General features: G+C 50.6%; 1 protein-coding gene across 1 annotated transcript in view; it reads right to left on the bottom strand.

The window, feature by feature from the left end:
- The window catches only part of LOC140457192 (phosphofurin acidic cluster sorting protein 1-like), a 48,780-nt gene extending 33,652 nt beyond the window's left edge, over window positions 1-15,128 (bottom strand). The window contains exons 1-3 of the mRNA XM_072551253.1: window positions 14,702-15,128; window positions 6,088-6,175; window positions 901-990 (exon numbers count right to left, since the gene is read on the bottom strand). Coding sequence (XP_072407354.1) covers window positions 901-990; window positions 6,088-6,175; window positions 14,702-14,814 — 291 coding nt within the window. The 5' untranslated portion in view covers window positions 14,815-15,128. The remainder of the gene's footprint in view (window positions 1-900; window positions 991-6,087; window positions 6,176-14,701) is intronic.
- Window positions 15,129-24,177: the final 9,049 nt, after the last annotated feature.

The raw sequence follows: 24,177 nt of genomic DNA, 5'->3' as shown, positions 1-24,177 counted from the left end.
GTTACCAGGGGAAGGGTTACCAGGGGAAGGGTTACCTGGGGAGGGGTTACCCTGGGGAGGTGTTACCAGGTGAGGGGTTACCAGGTGAGGGGTTACCTGGGGAAGGGCTACCTGGGGAGGGGTTACCTGGGGAGGGGTTACCTGGGGAGGGGTTACCAGGGGACGGGTTACTTGGGGAGGGGTGACCAGGTGAGGGGTTACCTGAGGAGGGGTTACCTGGGGAGGGGTTACCAGGTGAGGGGTTACCAAGTGAGGGGTTACCTGGGGAGGGGTTACCAGGTGAGGGGTTACCTGGGGAGGGGTTACCTGGGGAGGGGTTACCTGGGGAGGGGTTACCAGGGGACGGGTTACTTGGGGAGGGGTGACCAGGTGAGGGGTTACCTGGGGAAGGGTTACCTGGGGAGGGGTTACCTGGGGAGGGGTTACCAGGTGAAGGGTTACCTGGGGAAGGATTACCTGGGGAGGGGTTACCTGGGGAGGGGTTACCTGGGGAGGGGTTACCAGGGGAGGGGTTACCAGGGGAGGGGTTACCTGGTGTGGGGTTACCAGGTGAGGGGTTACCTGGGGAGGGGTTACCAGGTGAGGGGTTACCTGGGGAGGGGTTACCTGGGGAGGGGTTACCAGGTGAGGGATTACCAGGTGAGGGATTACCTGGTGTGGGGTTACCAGGTGAGGGGTTACCTGGGGAGGGGTTACCAGGTGAGGGGTTACCAGGTGAGGGGTTACCTGGGGAGGGGTTACCTGGTGTGGGGTTACCTGGGGAGGGGTTACCTGGGGAGGGGTTACCTGGTGTGGGGTTACCAGGTGAGGGGTTACCTGGGGAGGGGTTACCTGGGGGGGATGGTCTTTCAGGGGGTGGGGTTAAAGAAGAGGAGGGATTTCCCAGGATAGGGTCAGTACCTGCAGCGAGAAGGTGAGTTGCAGCTCAGTCTCCATGAGGCCCCCGGTCGGGAGAGGGATCTCATTCGATCGAAGAACCCGCTTCGAACCCTGGACACAGAGAGAGAGGGAGTGTGTGAGAGAGAGAGAGAGAGAGAGGGAGGGTGAGAGAGACAGTCAGAGAGTGTGAGAGAGGGAGGGTGAGAGAGAGAATGTGAGAGGGAGAGAGAGAGAGAGAGGGAGGGTGAGAGAGAGTGTGTGAGAGAGAGGGTATGAGGGTGTGAGAGAGAGAGTGTGAAGGAGAGAGAGAGAGAGAGAGGGAGGGAGGGTGAGAGAGAGTGTGAGGGAGAGAGAGAGAGAGAGAGAGGGAGGGTGTGAGAGAGAGAGTGTGTGAGAGAGAGAGTGAGAGAGAGTGTGTGAGAGTGAGAGTGAGAGAGAGAGAGAGAGAGAGAGGGAGGGAGGGTGAGAGGGTGAGAGAGAGTGTGTGAGAGGGAGTGTGTGAGAGAGAGAGAGAGAAAGAGAGAGAGAGAGGGAGGGTGAGAGAGAGAGAGTGTGAGAGAGAGAGTGAGAGAGAGTGTGTGAGAGGGTGAGAGAGAGTGTGTGAGAGGGAGTGTGAGAGAGTGAGAGTGTGATAGTGTGATAGTGTGAGAGAGAGTGTGAGAGAGAGAGGGAGTGTGAGAGAGAGGTAGTGTGTGAGAGAGAGAGGGAGTGTGAGAGTGAGTGTGGGAGTGTGAGAGAGTGAGGGAGTGTGAGAGTGAGGGAGAGTGAGGGAGAGTGAGGGAGAGTGAGAGTGTGAGAGTGTGAGTGTGAGAGAGTGAGAGTGTGAGTGTGTGAGAGAGGGAGTGTGAGAGAGAGAGGGAGTGTGAGAGAGAGAGGGAGTGTGAGAGAGAGAGGGAGTGTGAGAGAGAGAGTGTGAGAGAGTGAGAGTGTGAGAATGAAAGCAAGTGTGTGAGAGGGAGATGTGTGTGTGTGTGTGTGTGTGTGTTGGGGATGGGGGGGGTGATGGGAAGAGAAAGAAAAAGACAGATCCATTGGCCCAACCAGATATCCCAACCCAATCTAGTCCCACCTGCCAGCACCCGGCCCATATCCCCCCAAATCCTTCCTATTCATATCCCCATCCAAATGCCTCTTCAATGTTGTCATTGTACCAGCCTCCACCACATCCTCTGGCAGCTCATTCCATACACGTACCACCCTCTGGGTGAAAGAATCTTTTCCCTCCCACCCTAACCTATGCCCTCTAGTTCTGGACTCCCCCACCCCAGGGGAAAAAAAACTTTGTTTATTCTATCCATACCCCTCATAATTTTATAAATCTCTATGTGGTTACCCCTCAGCCTCTGACACTCCAGGGAAGGTGGGACCTCTATAAACAGGATGGTCTCCACCTGAACCTGAGGGGCACCAGTATCCTTGGGGGGAGGTTTGCTAGTGCTCTTGGGGGGGGGGGGTTTAAACTAATGGCAGGGGCATGGGAACCTGGAGTGTAGCTTTAGGGTGTGGGACCTGGAGTATAGGGAGGTTAGGAACATGGCATCAATCTCAAAGGAGGGTGCCTGTAAACAGGAAAGTGGCTTGAAGTGTGTATACTTCAATGCAAGTATACGAAATAAGGTAGGTGAACTTGCAGCATGGGTTGGTACCTGGGATTTCGATGTTGTAGCTATTACAGAGACATGGGTAGAACAGGGACAGGATTGGCTGTTGCAGGTTCCAGGGTTTAGATGTTTTAGTAGGGTCAGAGGTGGGGGTAAAAGAGGGGGAGGTGTGGCATTGCTTGTCAAAGATAGTATTACAGCGGTGGAAAGGACGATGGATGAAGACTCGCCATCTGAGGTATTTTGGGCTGAGGTTAGGAATAGGAAAGGTGAGGTCACCCCGTTAGGAGTTTTCTACAGGCCTCCTAATAGTCCTAGAGACGTAGAAGAAAGGATTGCGAGGATGATTCAGGAGAAGAGTGAAAGTAATAGGGTGGTTGTTATGGGGGACTTTAACTTTCCTGATATTGACTGGGAAAGCTATAGCTCGAGTACGTTAGATGGGTTGGTGTTTGTCCAATGTGTGCAGGAGGGTTTCCTGACACAATATGTAGACAGGCCAACAAGAGGTGAGGCTAGACTGGATTTGGTTCTGGGTAACGAACCAGGCCAGGTGTTAGAACTGGAGGTAGGTGAGCACTTTGGGGACAGTGACCACAACTCGGTGACTTTTACTCTAGTGATGGAGAGGGATAAGTGGGCATTGCAGGGCAAGTGTTATAGCTGGGGGCAGGGAAATTATGATGCGGTGAGGCACGACTTAGGATGCGTGGCTTGGAAAAGTAGGCTTCAAGGCAAGGGCACAATTGATATGTGGAGCTTGTTCAAGGAGCAACTATTGACTGTCCTTGATAAGTATGTACCTGTCAGGCAGGGAGGAAAGGGTCGTGTGAGGGAGCCGTGGTTTGATAAGGAATTGGAATCCCTTGTTAAAGGGAAGAGGGCGGCCTTTGTAAAGATGAGGCGTGAAGGTTCAATTGGGGCGATTGAGAGTTATAAGGTAGCCAGGAAGGACCTGAACAGAGAGCTAAGAGCAGCAAGGAGGGGACATGAAAGGTCCTTAGTTGGTAGGATTAGGGAAATCCCAAAGGCTTTCTATAGGTATGTCAGGAATAAAAGAATGACTAGGGTAGGAATAGGTGCAGTCAAGGATAGTAGTGGGAAGTTGTGTGTGGAGGCTGAAGAGATTGGGGAGACACTGAATGAATACTTTTGGTCAGTATTCACTCAGGAACAGGACATAGTTGCCGATGTGAATATTGAGTCACAATTAATTAGAATGGATGGCTTTGAGGTATGTAGGGAAGAGGAGTTGGAAATTCTGGAAAGGGTGAAAATAGATAAGTCCCCTGGGCCTGATGGCATTTATCCTAGGATTCTCTGGGAAGCAAGGGAGGAGATTGCAGAGCCATTGGCATTGATTTTTATGTCCTCGTTGTCTACAGGAATAGTGCCAGAGGACTGGAGGCTAGCAAATGTGGTTCCCTTGTTCAAGAAGGGGAGTAGGGATAACCCTAGTAACTATAGGCCGGTGAGTCTCACTTCTGTTGTGGGCAAAGTCTGAGAGAGAATTGTAAGGGATAGGATTTATGAACATCTGGATAGGAATAATGTGATCAAGGATAGTCAGCATGGTTTTGTGAAGGGCAGATCGTGCCTCACAAACCTTATTGAATTCTTTGAGAAGGTGACTAAGGAGGTGGATGAGGGTAAAGCGGTAGATGTGGTGTATATGGATTTTAGTAAGGTGTTTGATAAGGTCCCCCATGGTAGGCTACTGTAAAAAATACAGAGGTATGGCATTGAGGGTGAGTTGGAGGTTTGGATTAGGAATTGGCTGGCTGGAAGAAGACAGAGGGTAGTAGTTGATGGTAAAGGTTCATCTTGGAGTGCAGTTACTAGCGGTGTTTCACAAGGATCTGTTTTGGGACCATTGCTGTTTGTCATTTTTATAAATGACCTGGAGGAAGGGTTAGAAGGTTGGGTGAGCAAGTTTGCGGATGATACGAAAGTCGGTGGAGTTGTTGACAGTGAGGAAGGATGTGTCAGGTTACAGCGGGATATAGATAAGCTGCAGAGCTGGGCAGAAAGGTGGCAAAGGGAGTTCAATGTGGGTAAGTGTGAGGTGATTCACTTTGGTATGAGTAACAAAAAGATGGATTACTGGGCTAATGGTCGGATACTTGGTAGTGTGGATGAGCAGAGGGATCTTGGTGTCCATGTACACAGATCTCTGAAAGTTGCCACCCAGGTAAATAGTGCGGTGAAGAAGGCATATGGCGTACTGGCTTTTATTGGTAGAGGAATTGAGTTCCGGAGTCCTGAGGTCATGTTGCAGTTGTATAAGACTCTGGTGCGGCTGCATCTGGAATATTGTGTGCAGTTTTGGTCGCCATACTATAGGAAGGATGTGGAGGCACTGGAACGGGTGCAGAGGGGGTTTACCAGGATGTTGCCTGGTATGGTAGGAAGATCCTATGAGGAAAGGCTGAGGCACTTGGGGCTGTTCTCATTGGAGAAAAGAAGGTTTAGGGGTGACTTGATAGAGGTGTACAAGATGATTAGGGGGTTAGATAGGGTTGACAGTGAGAACCTTTTTCCACGTATGGAGTCAGCTATTACGAGGGAGCATAGCTTTAAATTAAGGGGGGGTAGGTATAGGACAGATGTTAGGGGTAGGTTCTTCACTCAGCGAGTCGTGAGTTCATGGAATGCCCTGCCAGTAGCAGTGGTGGACTCTCCCTCTTTATGGGCATTTAAACGGGCATTGGATAGGCATATGGAGAATAGTGGGCTAGTATAGGTTAGGTGGGCATGGATCGGCATAACATCGAGGGCTGAAGGGCCTGTACTGCACTGTATTGTTCTATGTTCTAAAACAGCTCCAGCCTGTTCAGCCTCTCCCTATAGCTCAGATCCTCCAACCCTGGCAACATCCTTGTAAATCTTTTCTGAACCCTTTCAAGTTTCACAACAACTTTCCGATAGGAAGGAGACCAGAACTGAACGCAGAATTCCAAAAGTGGCCTAACCAATGTCCTGTACAGCCACAACATGACCTCCCAACTCCGATATTCAGTGCACTGATCAATAAAGGAAAGCATACCAAACGCCTTCTTCACTATCCTATCGACCTGTGACTGTACTTTCAAAACATTCCAAGGTCTCGTTGTTCAACAACACTCCCTAGGACCTTACCAGTAAGTGAGGAAGTCCTGGTCTGATTTTTCTTTCCAAAATGCAGCACCTCGCATTTATCTAAATTAAACTCCATCTGCCACTCCTTGGCCCATTGACCCATCTGATCAAGATCCCCATTGGACTGAGGTAACCTTCTTTGCTGTCCATTACACCTCCAATTTTAGTGTCCTCTGCAAATGTACTAACTATACCTTTATTATTCACATCCAAATTATTTATACAAATGACAAAAAGCAGTGAATCCAGCGCCAATTCTTGCGGGACAGACAGAATGCGGGGGTGGGGGGGGGAGAGAGAGAGAGACTGACTCATAGTGACCCTCACCCCTGCCATCCCTATCCCTAGAGAGACAGACAGAGAGAGAGAGAGAGAGAGATGGAGGGAGTTGGGGTCCCTATCGCCGACCTCACCCACCCCGTGAGCCTTCTACCCACACAGCCCCTTGCCTCGTCAGGGCCACTCCCACCTGCAGCTTGACTCCAATGACCACGGAGCTCAGATCTTTGTCCAATTCCTTCAACACCAGGAGCTTCTTCAATGTTAGACTGAACAACCTGCCAGGGAGAGAGAGAAAGAGAGTATGTGAGAGAGTGTGTGTGAGAGAGGGAGGTGGGGAAGAGTGAGAAAGCGGAAGGGAAGAGGGGAAGACTAGGTAAGGGGGAGGTGGGGAGGGAGACATAGCAGATGGAAAGGGCTGAGGGGTGAGTTGGGGAGGGGGTGAGATGACAGAGGAGGAGACAGACAGAGAGGGACATGGGGAGGCTCTGGCTCGGTCAGTGCATTGTTGTTGAAGTTATCTGCAAGTTTCTGGAACATTTTAACAGTTACTTCTCTGTCATAGAGTCACAGAGATGTACAGCATGGAAACAGACCCTTCGATCCAACCCGTCCATACTGACCCAGATATCCCAACCCAATCTAGTCCCACCTGCCAGCACCCGGCCCATATCCCTCCAAACCCTTCCTATTCATATACCCATCCAAATGCCTCTTAAATGTTGCAATTGTACCAGCCTCTACCACATCCTCTGGCAGCTCATTCCACACACACACACATCACCTTCCCTTTTAAAATTTTTACCTCTCACCTTAAACCTCTAGTTCTGGTCTCCCCTATCTTGGGAAGAAGACCTTGTCTATTTATCCTATCCATGCCCCTCATAATTTTGTAAACCTCTATAAGGTCACCCGTCAGCCTCCGACACTCCAGGGAAAACAGCCCCAGCCTGTTCAGCCTCTCCCTGTAGCTCAGATCCTCCAACCCTGGCAACATCCTTGTAAATCTTTTCTGAACCCTTTCAAGTTTCACAACACCCTTCCGATAGGAAGGAGACCAGAATTGTTCATTCAGTCTGTGTCTGTGTCTCTTTCATAGAATCCCGACAGTGTGGAAGCAAGCCTTTCGGCCCATTGAGCCCATACCAACCCTCTGAAGAGCATCCCACCCAGAACCATCTACCTACCCTCTCCCAGTAACCCTGCACTTCCTATGGGTAACCCACCTAGCCTACACATCCCTGGACACTATTGGACAGTTTCCCATGGCCAATCCACCCAACCTACACATCTTTGGACTGTGGGAGGAAACTGGAGCAGCCAGAGGAAACCCACACAGAGACAGGGAGAATGCACAAACACCACACAGACAGTCACCTGAGGGTGGAGTTAAATCCCAGCCCCTAGTGCTATGAAGCCGCGGTGCTAACCACTCTGTGTCCATGCCTGTGTCTCGACACCTCTGTCTTGCTGTTGATTACTCTCCCTCCCAGAGAGCCCAGCCAATATATACAGACGGTGGAGCTGTTGTTATTATAGCACAGCCGGCTGTTTCACAGGCAGGTTCTGTGTTCACACTGTCAAGAACATCGAACCCTCCTCCAGAGCCAAACTGTTCAACTGGCACAGGAAGCAACATTGCACTGTCAAACTGGCCTGCTCACTCCCCCACAAACAGCCCCAGCTCCAGGCAATGTAGCTGCACACTCACAGACACGAAAGGTGAGGGCTCTACCTCAGCACTGACCCTCCGACAGTGCCCGCTCCCTCAGCACTGACCCTCCGACAGTGCGGCGCTCCCTCAGCACTGACCCTCCGACAGTGCGGCGCTCCCTCAGCACTGACCCTCCGACAGTGCCCACTCCCTCAGCACTGACCCTCCGACAGTACCCACTCCCTCAGCACTGACCCTCCGACAGTGCGGCGCTACCTCAGCACTGACCCTCTGACAGTGCGGCGCTACCTCAGCACTGACCCTCCGACAGTGCCCACTCCCTCAGCACTGACCCTCTGACAGTGCGGCGCTACCTCAGCACTGACCCTCCGACAGTGCGGCGCTACCTCAGCACTGACCCTCCGACAGTGCGGCACTCCCTTAGCACTGCCCCTCCGACAGTGCGGCACTCCCTCAGCACTGCCCCTCCGACAGTGCGGCACTCCCTCAGCACTGACCCACTGACAGTGCGGCACTCCCTCAGCACTGACCCTCTGACAGTGCGGCACTCCCTGAGCACTGACCCTCCGACAGTGCCCACTCCCTCTGCACTGACCCTCCGACAGTGCCCACTCCCTCAGCACTGACCCTCCAAAAGTGCCCGCTCCCTCAGCACTGACCCTCCGACAGTGCCCACTCCCTCAGCACTGACCCTCCGACAGTGCCCGCTCCCTCAGCACTGACCCTCCGACAGTGCCCGCTCCCTCAGCACTGACCCTCCCACAGTGCCCACTCCCTCAGCACTGACCCTCCCACAGTGCCCACTCCCTCAGCACTGACCCTCCCACAGTGCCCACTCCCTCAGCACTGACCGTCTGACAGTGCGGCGCTCCCTCAACACTGACCCTCCGACAGTGCGACGCTCCCTCAGCACTGACCCTCCGACAGTGCCCACTCCCTCAGCACTGACCCTCTGACAGTGCGGCACTCCCTGAGCACTGACCCTCCGACAGTGCCCACTCCCTCAGCACTGACCCTCCGACAGTGCCCACTCCCTCAGCACTGACCCTCCAAAAGTGCCCGCTCCCTCAGCACTGACCCTCCGACAGTGCCCACTCCCTCAGCACTGACCCTCCGACAGTGCCCACTCCCTCAGCACTGACCCTCCGACAGTGCCCGCTCCCTCAGCACTGACCCTCCCACAGTGCCCACTCCCTCAGCACTGACCCTCCCACAGTGCCCACTCCCTCAGCACTGACCCTCCCACAGTGCCCACTCCCTCAGCACTGACCGTCTGACAGTGCGGCACTCCCTCAACACTGACCCTCCGACAGTGCGACGCTCCCTCAGCACTGACCCTCTGACAGTGCGGCACTCCCTGAGCACTGACCCTCCGACAGTGCCCACTCCCTCAGCACTGACCCTCCGACAGTGCCCACTCCCTCAGCACTGACCCTCCAAAAGTGCCCGCTCCCTCAGCACTGACCCTCCGACAGTGCCCCCTCCCTCAGCACTGACCCTCCGACAGTGCCCCCTCCCTCAGCACTGACCCTCCCACAGTGCCCGCTCCCTCAGCACTGACCCTCCGACAGTGCCCCCTACCTCAGCACTGACCCTCTGACAGTGCCCACTCCCTCAGCACTGACCCTCCGACAGTGCCCCCTCCCTCAGCACTGACCCTCCGACAGTGCCCCCTCCCTCAGCACTGACCCTCCGACAGTGCCTTGAAGCTGTGGTGGAGATGCTGGAGGATGATGAGGTTGTGAGAAGGGGACCGCTCCCTCCCCCAGTGTGAGGAGCACCGTTTCAGGTGAGTGTTTGTGAGGAGTCTCTGAGGGACAGTCATCTCTCTGCAGTGTCCTCACTGTTCCCTGTGCCTTCGAGTCTCAGCAGATGAGGACAAATATAGAACGAGATGAAAAACAAGTGAAGGTAAACGAGGGCAGAGTGTGAGCTGTCGGTGGAAATGTTACCGTGTGGTTAGGGCCCACAACTCTATCAACTATGGCTGTCAGAATCAAAAACTCCCCCTCCCTGCTATCCCCTTCCCCAAACACATGCAGAATAAAAAGACCCCAGACCACAGCCCCCACTCCTCCAATGCCACTCCTTCCTGGGTAGGCAGAGCTGCAGTGTGCCTCAGAACCCTCGGTTCAGTTAAGGGGCAGTGAGAGTGGGCATTGCCCCCACCCCACCCCCAGCTCTGACACTCCATCACTTAGGCTTTGAGACTCCACACTCTCTGAGTGAGCCAGACCACAGCCTGCTGCTCACTACCACAGCCTTCACCCTGACCCAGACCCTGACCCTGATCCTGACTGCCTCCTGTGACACAGGCTAAAGGGGCACAAACACACACCCTCCCCCCCCGCACACACCACTAAAACATTTTCCAAACTTGTACAAAAGATGCCCCAGTTCTGCTTTGTATGCATACACACAGACACTCACATACACCGACACACACACAGACCCATACACATACACAATCAGACACACACAGACCCATATGCATACACAATCAGACACACACAGACCCATACACATACACAATCAGACACACACACAGACCCATACACATACACAATCAGATACACACACACAGACCCATACACATACACAATCAGACACACACACACAGACCCATACGCATACACAATCAGACACACACACACAAACCCATACACATACACAATCAGACACACACACACACACCCATACGCATACACAATCAGACATACACACAGACCCATACGCATACACAATCAGACACACACAGACCCATACACATACACAATCAGACACACACACACACAGACCCATACACATACACAATCAGACACACAGACCCATACACATACACAATCAGACACACACACACAGACCCATACACATACACAATCAAACACACACAGACCCATACACATACACAATCAGACACACACACACAGACCCATATGCATACACAATCAGATACACACTCACAGACCCATACACATACACAATCAGACACACACACACAGACCCATATGCATATACAATCAGACACACACACACAGACCCATACACATACACAATCAGACACACACACACAGACCCAAACACATACACAATCAGATACACACACACAGACCCATACACAATCAGACACACACACACAGACCCATACACATACACACACACACAGACCCATACACATACACAATCAGACACACACACAGACCCATACACATACACAATCAGACACACACACACAGACCCATACGCATACACAATCAGACACACACACACAAACCCATACACATACACAATCAGACACACACACAGACCCATACACATACACACACACACAGACCCATACACATACACAATCAGACATACACACAGACCCATACGCATACACAATCAGACACACACAGACCCATACACATACACAATCAGACACACACACACACAGACCCATACACATACACAATCAGACACACACACACAGACCCATACACAATCAGACACACACACACAGACCCATACACATACACAATCAGACACACACAGACCCATACACATACACAATCAGACACACACACACACACCCATATGCATACACAATCAGATACACACACACAGACCCATACACATACACAATCAGATACACACACACAGACCCATACACATACACAATCAGACACACACACAGACCCATACACATACACAATCAGATACACACACAGACCCATACGCATACACAATCAGACACACACAGACCCATACACAATCAGACACACACACACAGACCCATACGCATACACAATCAGACACACACACACAGACCCATACACATACACAATCAGACACACACACACAGACCCATATGCATATAGAATCAGATACACACACACAGACCCATACGCATACACAATCAGACATACACACACAGACCCATACACATACACAATCAGACACACACACAGACCCATATACATACACAGTCAGACACACACACACAAACCCATACACATACACAATCAGACACACACACACAAACCCATACACATACACAATCAGACATACACACAGACCCATACGCATACACAATCAGACACACACACACAGACCCATACACATACACAATCAGACACACACACACAGACCCATACACAATCAGACACACACACACAGACCCATACACATACACAATCAGACATACACACAGACCCATACGCATACACAATCAGACACACACACACAGACCCATACACATACACAATCAGACACACAGACCCATACACAATCAGACACACACACACAGACCCATACACATACACAATCAGACACACACAGACCCATACACATACACAATCAGACACACACACACACACTCCCATACGCATACACAATCAGACACACTCACACAGACCCATACACATATACAATCAGATACACACACACAGACCCATATGCATATACAATCAGACACACACACACAGACCCATACACATACACAATCAGACACACACACACAGACCCATATGCATATACAATCAGACACACACACATAGACCCATACACATACACAATCAGACACACACACAGACATACACATACACAATCAGACACACACACACAAACCCATACACATACACAATCAGACACACACACACAAACCCATACACATACACAATCAGACATACACACAGACCCATACGCATACACAATCAGACACACACACAGACTCATACACATACACAATCAGACACACAGACCCATACACATACACAATCAGACACACACACACAGACCCATACACATACACAATCAGACACACACAGACCCATACACATACACAATCAGACACACACACACACCCATATGCATACACAATCAGATACACACACACAGACCCATACACATACACAATCAGACACACACACACAAACCCATATGCATACACAATCAGACACACACACACAGACCCAAACACATACACAATCAGATACACACACACAGACCCATACACACAGACCCATACACATACACAATCAGACACACACACAGACCCATACACATACACAATCAGATACACACACACAGACCCATACACATACACAATCAGATACACACACACAGACCCATACACATACACAATCAGACACACACACACAGACCCATACGCATACACAATCAGACACACACACACAGACCCATACACATACACAATCAGACACACACAGACCCATATGCATACACAATCAGATACACACACACAGACCCATATGCATACACAATCAGACACACACACACAGACCCATACACATACACAATCAGACACACACAGACCCATATGCATACACAATCAGATACACACACACAGACCCATACACATACACAATCAGACACACACACACAGACCCATACACATACACAATCAGATACACACACACAGACCCATACACATACACAATCAGACACACACAGACCCATACACATACACAATCAGACACACACACACACACAGACCCATACACATACACTATCAGATACACACACACAGACCCATACACATACACAATCAGATACACACACACAGACCCATACACATACACAATCAGACACACACACACAGACCCATATGCATACACAATCAGACACACACAGACCCATACGCGCACACTCACAATCAGACACACACACAGACCCATACACACACACAATCAGATATACACACAGACCCATACGCATACACAATCAGACACACACACCCAGACCCATACGCATACACAATCAGACACACACACCCATATACACACAGACCCATGCGCGCACACTCACAATCAGACACAGACATAGACCCATACACACATAGACCCATACACACAGACCTATATACAATCACACACACAGATGCATACTCACGTGCACACACACACATCCTCAGAGACACACGCACAGACCTGCACACAGACTCATTCACACAAAGATCTGTACATAGACTCTCTGTCATACACCCCAATACTAACCTGTCCACAGACTCACCCACATGCAGACCTGAACATACAGACTCAGTCACATACACTCTGGTATACAAATCTTGCCAACATAGAGAGCCAAACACAGGCCCATACATATAGTTACCCACTTGCAGACCTGTACAAAGCTCTATATACAGACCCAAAGGCAAACCCTTACATTATCTCACTGTCACATATACATATGGACTCAGACATACACACACACAGAGAGACACACACACAGACAGACACACACACAGACAGACACACACACTCAAGATCCACACACTATCACAGTCTCATGAGTATATACCAACAAGGGTAGCACAGTGGCTCAATGGTTGGCACTGCTCCCTCACAGCACCAGGGACCCGGGTTTGATTCCAGCTGGGTGTGTGAGGGTGGGGGTTAACCACCCCCCCTTTACCTGGGCACACAGCTGGGTGTGTGAGGGTGGAGATTAACCACCGCCCCCCCCCCCCTTTACCTGGGCACACAGCTGGGTGTGTGAGGGTGGAGATTAACCACCCCCCCTTTACCTGGGCACACAGCTGGGTGTGTGAGGGTGGGGGTTAACCACCCCCCCTTTACCTGGGCACACAGCTGGGTGTGTGAGGGTGGGGGTTAACCACCCCCCCTTTACCTGGGCACACAGCTGGGTGTGTGAGGGTGGAGATTAACCACCGCCCCCCCCCCCCTTTACCTGGGCACACAGCTGGGTGTGTGAGGTTGGGGGTTAACCCCCCCTTACCTGGGCACACAGCTGGGTGTGTGAGGGTGGGGGTTAACCCCCCCTTACCTGGGCACACAGCTGGGTGTGTGAGGGTGGAGATTAACCCCCCCTTACCTGGGCACACAGCTGGGTGTGTGAGGTTGGGGGTTAACCCCCCCTTACCTGGGCACACAGCTGGGTGTGTGAGGGTGGGGGTTAACCCCCCCTTACCTGGGCACACAGCTGGGTGTGTGAGGGTGGAGATTAACCACCCCCCCCCCTTTACCTGGGCACACAGCTGGGTGTGTGAGGGTGGGGGTTAACCCCCCCTTACCTGGGCACACAGCTGGGTGTGTGAGGGTGGGGGTTAACCCCCCCTTACCTGGGCACACAGCTGGGTGTGTGAGGGTGGGGGTTAACCCCCCCTTACCTGGGCACACAGCTGGGTGAGGAGCGGTCGATGTCCCAGGTTGCGAACAGGTTCATGTGGACGGGTCTCGGGGTGTTACTGGCCGGGCCGGAGCGGTGCGGCTTCTCGCTCATGTTGGCGGCACTGCGGGCTGAGTTCCGCGGGTGGGCACAGGCTCTGCCTCAGCTCCTGCCCCTGATCCTCGTCCCTGCTCCCTCCTAGGCTTCGTCTCTGTCTCTGTGTGTCTCTCTCTCTCTGTCTCTGTCTCTGTCTCTCTGCCTCTGTCTCTGTCTCTGTCTCTCTGCCTCTGTCTCTGTCTGTGTCTCTCTGTCTCTGTCTCTGTTTCTGTCTCTCTCCCTCCAGGGATCAGACTCCGCGCTGGTTCCGGATTCACTGAGAGAGGGAGGAAGCGGAAACCAGGCTGTTCCAGTCTGTCAGTTACAGAGAAATAACCTCAATATTCACTATAAACACATCCTCAACCTGAAATAAGCCCCTTTCACTGTGCACACCGCCTGTGCTACAGAGAGATAACCTCAATGTTTACACTCAACACACCCTCAATCTGAAATAAACCCCTTTCACCCAGTCAGCATGACAGAAAAATAACCTCAATATTCACTCTGAACACATCCTCAATCTGAAACGCACCCCGTATAGTATCCACCCAGTCTGTCAGTTACCGAGAAATAACCTCAATATTCACAATGAATACACCCTTAATCTGAAGTGCACGCTGTATACTGTATACCCAGTCTTTTAGTTAAACTAAATAGCCTTAATGTTCACCATAAATACATCCTCAGTCTGAAATGAATCCCATATACACAGTCTGTCAGTTACAGAGAAATAATCTCAGCAAATACATACATCAATCTCAGTAAAATATACTCCAGTATTACAGTAACATTTGCACAATACAATATACATTCCTGATGAAGGGCTCATGCCCGAAACATCGATTCTCCTGCTCCTTGGATGCTGCCTGACCACACTGTAATCTAGACTCTGATCTGCAGCTCTGACTTTCTCCTCCACAATACAATATACACCAAATTAAAATACATTCAGCCCGGGTACACTAAATGAAATACACACTATATTCATTATAATGTATAGTCAGGCAGTGAACAGCAAATAATTATATACTCTATAAACAATGTATACACTCAGTGTACTGTAATAACATCCACAGTGTGTTCACCAGAAAATATACACATGTACAACATATGCACACAGTGCAGTGTACACACATTTTATACAGTATATACATACCATATATACAGTGTGAACACAATATACTCTGGGTAAGGTGAGGTATACTGTTTACACACACACTGAGTGCAGGATAGAGTGTACATGATGTATACACATATCAGAAATGTGGACATCACACAATCTGAGGAAAGCAAAGTCTCATGGTCCCAAGAGTTTAGAAATAAAATAGGAAGTATTGCAGAAACTCAGATGATTAGAGGTTTAGATAGGGTTGACCGTGAGAACCTTTTTCCACGTATGGAGTCAGCTATTACAAGGGGGCATAGCTTTAAATGAAGGGGTGGTAGGTATAGGACAGATGTTAGGGGGAGATTCTTTACTCAGCGAGTCGTAAGTTCATGGAATGCCCTGCCAGTAGCAGTGGTAGACTCTCCCTCTTTATGGGCATTTAAACGGGCATTGGATAGGCATATGGAGAATAGTGGGCTAGTGTAGGTTAGGTGGGCATGGATCGGCACAACATCGAGGGCCGAAGGGCCTGTACTGCACTGTATTGTTCTATGTTCTTCTATGTTCTATGTAAGTCTGGCAGAGATGAAGAAGGGTGATATTGAGCTCCAGATGTTCACTGGGTTTCTGTCTCCACAGATGCTGCCAACTCATATTTGGACTGTGTACATTATACATACACCGGGACCGTGTGTATTTAGTGTAGACCGGGACTGTGTGTATTTAACATACACTCTGACTGTGTATATTTAATGTTCACCAGCACTGTGTATATTTAATATACACTGGGACCGTGTATGTTTAACATACACCTGGACTATGTATATATAATGTACACCAGGACCATGCATATTTAATGTACATTAGGACTGTGTATATTTAATATTCACCTGGACTGTGTATGTTTAATGTACACCAGGACTATGTATATTTAACGTACACCTTGACTCTATATGTAATGTACACCGGGACTATGTATATTTTAACATATACTAGGAGCATGCATATTTAATGTTTACCGGGACCATGTATATTTAAGAGACACTGGGACCGTGTATATTTAACATATGGCAGAACCGTGTACATTTACTGTACAGTGGGACTGTGTATATTTAATGAATACCAGGACTATGTATATTTAACGTAAAATGGGACCATGTATATTTAATGTATGCTCAGACTGTGTACAGTTACTGTACACTGGGACTGTGTATATTTAATGAACACCAGGACTGTGCATATTTAACGTACACAGGGATCATGTATATTTAATGTACACTAGGACTGTGTATATTTAATTCTGGATTAGTGGTGCTGGAAGAGCACAGCAGTTCAGGCAGCATCCAAGGAGCTTCGAAATCGACGTTTCGGGCAAAAGCCCTTCATCAGGAATAAAGGCAGTGAGCCTGAAGCATGGAGAGATAAGCTAGAGGAGGGTGGGGGTGGGGAGAAAGTGCCTCCGCAGGAACTGTAAAACCTGTGCCCACACCTCCTCCCTCACCTCTATCCAAGGTCCTAAAGGAGCCTTCCACATGTGTGGGCGGCACGGTGGCACAGTGGTTAGCACTGCTGCCTCACAGCGTCAGAGACCCGGGTTCAATTCCTGCCTCAGGCGACTGACTGTGTGGAGTTTGCACGTTCTCCCCGTGTCTGCGTGGGTTTCCTCCGGGTGCTCCGGTTTCCTCCCACAGTCCAAAGATGTGCAGGTTCGGTGAATTGGCCATACTAAATTGTCCGTAGTGTTGGGTGAAGGGGTAAATGTAGGATTATGGGTCTGAGTGGTATACGCTTTGGCGGGTCAGTGTGGACTTGTTGGGCCAAAGAGCCTGTTTCCACACTGTAAGGAATCTAAATCTAATCAAAGTTTTACTTGCACATCCACCAATATCATTTATTGTATCCGTTGCTCCCGATGCGGTCTCCTCTACATTGGGGAGACTGAGCGCCTCCTAGCAGAGCGCTTTAGGGAACATCTCCGGGTCACCCGCACCAATCAACCACACCGCCCCGTGGCCCAACATTTCAACTCCCCCTCCCACTCTGCCGAGGACATGGAGGTCCTGGGCCTCCTTCACCGCTGCTCCCTCACCACCAGATGCCTGGAGGAAGAATGCCTCATCTTCCGCCTCGGAACACTTCAACCCCAGGGCATCAATGTGGACTTCAACAGTTTCCTCATTTCCCCTTCCCCCACCTCACCCTAGTTTCAAACTTCCAGCTCAGCACTGTCCCCATGACTTGTCCAGACTTGTCCGACCTGCCTATCTTCTTTTCCACCTATCCACTCCACCCTCTCCTCCATGACCTATCACCTTCATCCCCTCTCCCACTCACCCATTGTACTCTATGCTACTCTCTCCCCACCCCCACCCTCCTCTAGCTTATCTCTCCACCCTTCAGGCTCACAGCCTTTATTCCTGATGAAGGGCTTTTGCCCGAAACGTCGATTTTGAAGCTCCTTGGATGCTGCCTGAACTGCTGTGCTCTTCCAGCACTACTAATCCAGAATCTGGTTTCCAGCATCTGCAGTCATTGTTTTTACCTTGTGTATATTTAATATACACTGGGACTGTGTATATTTAACATACACTGGGGCCATGTATGTTTAATGTATACCTGGACTGTATATAAATAACATACACCAAGACCGTGTATATTTAATGTACACCAGGACCGTGTATATGTACTGTACACTGGGACTGTGTATATTTATTGTACACCGAGATTGTGTATATTTACTGTACACTGGGACCATGTATATTTGATGTACACCGAGACCGTGTATATTTGATGTACACTGGGACTGTGTATATTTAACATATGCTGGAACCATGTTTATTTAACTTACAACTGGACTATATATAAATAACATATACTGAGACCATGTATATTTAATGTAAACCAGGACTATGTATATTTACTGTATACCGGGACTATGTATATTTAATGTGCACCAGGACTGTGTATATTTAATGTACACAGGGACCACGTATATTTAATGTGCACCAAGACTGCGTATATTTAATGTACACCGAGACCATATATACTTAACGTACATTGGGATTGTGTAGATTTAATGTACACTGGAATTGTATATGTTACAGGTTCGGAAAGACAGTATTTTAACGTGCAGGCACTGAGACAATGTACAGTACTCTTGCAGAGCAGACTGTATGTAGTCCACACAGCATGTGTTTAATGAAGGCACAAGGTCCAAGTAAAGACAGTGTGTATTACACACACTGACACCATGTACATCACAGAGAGACAGCAGGACCAGAGGAGATGGGTATTCCATTGTTGTATGAAGACCATGTACATTAGCCACAAACCAGGACTGTGTACATTACACCAAAATGGGACATGCAGAACAAAGACCATTCCCTTACATTCTCGGTAGTTTTGATTGTGCACTGAAATGGGGAAAGGACTAATTAAAAACCAAGGACTCTGGAAGGAATTAAAAGGATATGGAAGATATTTACTGTAGGGAAATAGATGGTGACATCTTGCAAAATGTCCCGATTACAGAGGAGGAAGTGCTGGATGTCTTCAAAGGGTTAAAGGTGGATAAATCCCCAGGACCTGATCAGGTGTACCCGAGAACTCCGTGGGAAGCTAGAGAAGTGATTGCTGGGCCTCTTGCTGAGATATTTGTATCATCGATAGTCACAGGTGAGGTGCCGGAAGACTGGAGGTTGGCAAACGTGGTGCCACTGTTTAAGAAGGGCGGTAAGGACAAGCCAGGGAACTATAGACCAGTGAGCCTGACCTCCGTGGTGGGCAAGTTGTTGGAGGGAATCCTGAGGGACAGGATGTACATGTATTTGGAAAGGCAAGGACTGATTAGGGAGAGTCATCATGGCTTTGTGCGTGGGAAATAATGTCTCACAAACTTGATTGAGTTTTTTGAAGAAGTAACAAAGGGGATTGATGAGGGCAGAGCAGTAGATGTGATCTATATGGACTTCAGTAAGGCGTTCGACAAGGTTCCCCATGGGAGACTGATTAGCAAGGTTAGATCTCATGGAATACAGGGAGAACTAGCCATTTGGATACAGAACTGGCTCGAAGGTAGAAGACAGAGGGTGGTGGTGGAGGGTTGTTTTTCAGACTGGAGGCCTGTGACCAGTGGAGTGCCACAAGGATCGGTGCTGGGCCCTCTACTTTTTGTCATTTATATAAATGATTTGGATGCGAGCATAAGAGGTACAGTTAGTAAGTTTGCTGATGACACCAAAATTGGAGGTGTAGTGGACAGCGAAGAGGGTTACCTCAGATTACAACAGGATCTGGACCAGATGGGCCAATGGGCTGAGAAGTGGCAGATGGAGTTTAATTCAGATAAATGTGAGGGAAATGGATAGAATAAACAAATATTTTTTTTCCCTGGGATCGGGGAGTGCAGAACTAGAGGGCGTAGGTTTAGGGTGAGAGGGGAAAGATATAAAAGAGACCTAAGGGGTAACATTTTCACACAGAGGGTGGTACGTGTATGGAATGAGCTGCCAGAGGAAGTGGTGGAGGCTGGTACAATTGTAACATTTATGAGGCATCTGGATGGGTATATGAATAGGAAGGGTTTGGAGGGATATGGGCTGGGTGCTGTCAGGTGGGACTAGATTGGGTTGGGATATCTGGTCAGCATGGACGGGTTGGACCGAAGGGTCTGTTTCCATGCTGTACATCTCGATGACTCTATGAATTGCTGTAATTTTTAAAAGCAAAATAATGACCCTTGTTTTGTGTGGTATTTACACAATTGTTATGGGGAAAACTGAGTTACAGAGCAACGAGAGGCAGGGGATTGGATACCAATGGTGATTCAGCCGGCAATAAGCTGCTGATTGGTCTGTGGAAGGGTACCCACTTATCAATGACAAAGGCTTTCTGCTTAGCAACAGCGTAGTGATTGGCTCCTGGCTAAACAAACAGTTTGTGGAATTGGTTCTCTGAGGCAAAAGCCACCAACTTTCTGCAAGGTCTCAAAGTAGCTCTTCTCTCCCCTGAAGTAAACACCTTAAACCATCGCTGTAAACAGTGCCTTTAGCACATCACTCTGTGTCAAAAAGTTGCCCCTCGTGTTCTTTATACATTTTTCTTTTCTCCCCTTAAAAATATGCCCCCTTGCCTTGAAATCCCCCACCCTAGGGAAAATATACCTACCATTCACCTTATCGATACCCCTCATAGAGTCACAGAGATGGACAGCACAGAAACAGACCCTTTGATCCAACTCGTCCATACCAACCAACGATGCTAACCTAATCTAGTCTCATTGAGATCTTATAAATCTCCATAAGGTCACCCTTCTACCAGCTATGGTCCAGTGAACAACTCCCAGCCTATCCAGCCTCTCCCGAAACACAAACCATCCAAACCTGGCAACATCTCGTTATGTTGAATATTCTGATTATTTTCTGAATATTCTCCAGTTTAATAATATCCTTCCTTTAGGAGGGCTGTGAGTGTACGGACAGTTTATAAGGGGCCTACAATTTTAAGTCACACAGCTCCATGTCACGAGTTTATAAATGTTTATTGGGAATGACAATCTATTTATTTTTAGTAAACAGCACCACTCCTCCAACAGTGCCCATTCCCTCAGCACTGACCCTCCGACAGTGCAACTCTGCCTCAGCACTGACCCTCCGACAGTGCCCACTCCCTCAGCACTGACCCTCCGACAGTGCCCACTCCCCCAGCGCTGACCCTCCGACAGTGCCCGCTCCCTCAGCACTGACCCTCTGACAGTGCCCACTCTCCCAGCACTGACCCTCCGACAGTTCCCCCTCCCTCAGCACTGACCCTCTGACAGTGCCCGCTCCCTCAGCACTGACCCTCTGACAGTCCCCACTCCCCCAGCACTGACCCTCCGAGAGTGCCCGCTCCCACAGCACTGACCCTCCGAAAGTGCACACTCCCCCAGCACTGACCCTCCGACAGTGCCCACTCCGTCAGCACTGACCCTCCGACAGTGCCCACTCCCCCAGCACTGACCCTCCGACAGTGCCCACTCCCTCAGAACTGACCCTCCGACAGTGCCCACACCCTAAGCACTGATCCTCCGACAGTGCCCGCTCCCTCAGCACTGACCCTCCGACAGTGCCCGCTCCCTCAGCACTGACCCTCCGACAGTGCCCACTCCCTCAGCACTGACCCTCCGACAGTGCCCACTCTCTCAGCACTAACCCTCCGACAGTGCCCTCTCCCTCAGCACTGACCCTCCGACAGTGCCCCCTCCAACAGTGTGATGCTCCGTCAGCACTGACCCTCCCACAGTGCCCACTCCCTCAGCACTGACCCTCCGACAGTGCCCGCTCCCTCAGCACTGATCCTCCGACAGTGCCCTCTCCCTCAGCACTAACCCTCCGACAGTGCCCTCTCCCTCAGCACTGACCCTCCGACAATGCCCACTCACTCAGCACTGACCCTCCGACAGTGCCCACTCCCTCAGAACTGACCCTCCGACAGTTCCCCCTCCCTCAGCACTGACCCTCTGACAGTGCCCGCTCCCTCAGCACTGACCCTCTGACAGTCCCCACTCCCCCAGCACTGACCCTCCGAGAGTGCCCGCTCCCACAGCACTGACCCTCCGAAAGTGCACACTCCCCCAGCACTGACCCTCCGACAGTGCCCACTCCGTCAGCACTGACCCTCCGACAGTGCCCACTCCCCCAGCACTGACCCTCCGACAGTGCCCACTCCCTCAGAACTGACCCTCCGACAGTGCCCACACCCTAAGCACTGATCCTCCGACAGTGCCCGCTCCCTCAGCACTGACCCTCCGACAGTGCCCGCTCCCTCAGCACTGACCCTCCGACAGTGCCCACTCCCTCAGCACTGACCCTCCGACAGTGCCCACTCTCTCAGCACTAACCCTCCGACAGTGCCCTCTCCCTCAGCACTGACCCTCCGACAGTGCCCCCTCCAACAGTGTGATGCTCCGTCAGCACTGACCCTCCCACAGTGCCCACTCCCTCAGCACTGACCCTCCGACAGTGCCCGCTCCCTCAGCACTGATCCTCCGACAGTGCCCTCTCCCTCAGCACTAACCCTCCGACAGTGCCCTCTCCCTCAGCACTGACCCTCCGACAATGCCCACTCACTCAGCACTGACCCTCCGACAGTGCCCACTCCCTCAGAACTGACCCTCCGACAGTGCCCACACCCTCAGCACTGATCCTCCGACAGTGCCCGCTCCCTCAGCACTGACCCTCCGACTGTTCCCACTCCCTCAGCACTGACCCTCCGACAGTGCCCACTCCCTCAGCACTGACCCTCCAACAGTGCGACGCTCCCTCAGCACTGACCCTCCCACAGTGCCCACTCCCTCAGCACTGACCCTTCGACAGTGCCCGCTCCCTCAGCACTGATCCTCCGACAGTGCCCTCTCCCTCAGCACTGACCCTCCGACAGTGCCCACTCTCTCAGCACTAACCCTCCGACAGTGCTCTCTCCCTCAGCACTGACCCTCCGACAGTGCCCACTCACTCAGCACTGACCCTCCGACAGTGCCCTCTCCTCAGCACTGACCCTCCGACTGTGCCCACTCCCTCAGCACTGACCCTCCGACAGTGCCCACTCTCTCAGCACTAACCCTCCGACAGTGCCCACTCCCTAAGCACTGACCCCCCGACAGTGCCCACTCCCTCAGCACTGACATTCCGACAGTGCCCCCTCCCACATCCCTCAGCACCGACCCTCTGACAGTGCCCACTCCCTCAGCACCGACCCTCATACAGTGCCCACTCCCTCTGCACCGACCCTCCGACAGTGCCCACTCCCTCAGCACCGACCCTCCGACAGTGCCCACTCTCTCAGCACTGACCCTCCGACAGTGCCCACTGGTGTTTGAGGTTCCTGATACATTTGAAATTCTGCAGAGAGCTGACTGGAAGTTTTGTTTAATCAGCTCAGATCCCCTGTGTTTCAAGCTTGTGGTTTATTTAATATCCTGTTATATCTTTCTTTCATTTTAAAACTTGTCCAGCTTAGGCTTGTTACTGTCTCACTCTGCTGGTTCATTGTCCTGATATGATCAGGAATATTGCTGTAATGTAGCTCCAGTCCAGTTGTGGAGAGATGGGCAGGAATGCCAGCTGTGGAGATGGTATTCACCTTGGGATGTGTCCCAGTGCTCTCCATCAGCACATGAACCTAACTCCCACTTCTCCAAGAGGGAAGAATCGACAGGTGCAACTTTTACTCATTTTCCTCAACCCATTAAGTTCATCAGACCATGAGCTATCAGCGCAGAATGAGGGCAT

The sequence above is a fragment of the Chiloscyllium punctatum genome, chromosome 31, assembly GCF_047496795.1.
Source record: "Chiloscyllium punctatum isolate Juve2018m chromosome 31, sChiPun1.3, whole genome shotgun sequence".
NCBI classification, from domain to species: domain Eukaryota; kingdom Metazoa; phylum Chordata; class Chondrichthyes; order Orectolobiformes; family Hemiscylliidae; genus Chiloscyllium; species Chiloscyllium punctatum.
The sequence above is the reverse complement of the archived record's forward strand: the minus strand, read 5'-3'. Positions and strand labels throughout refer to the sequence as shown.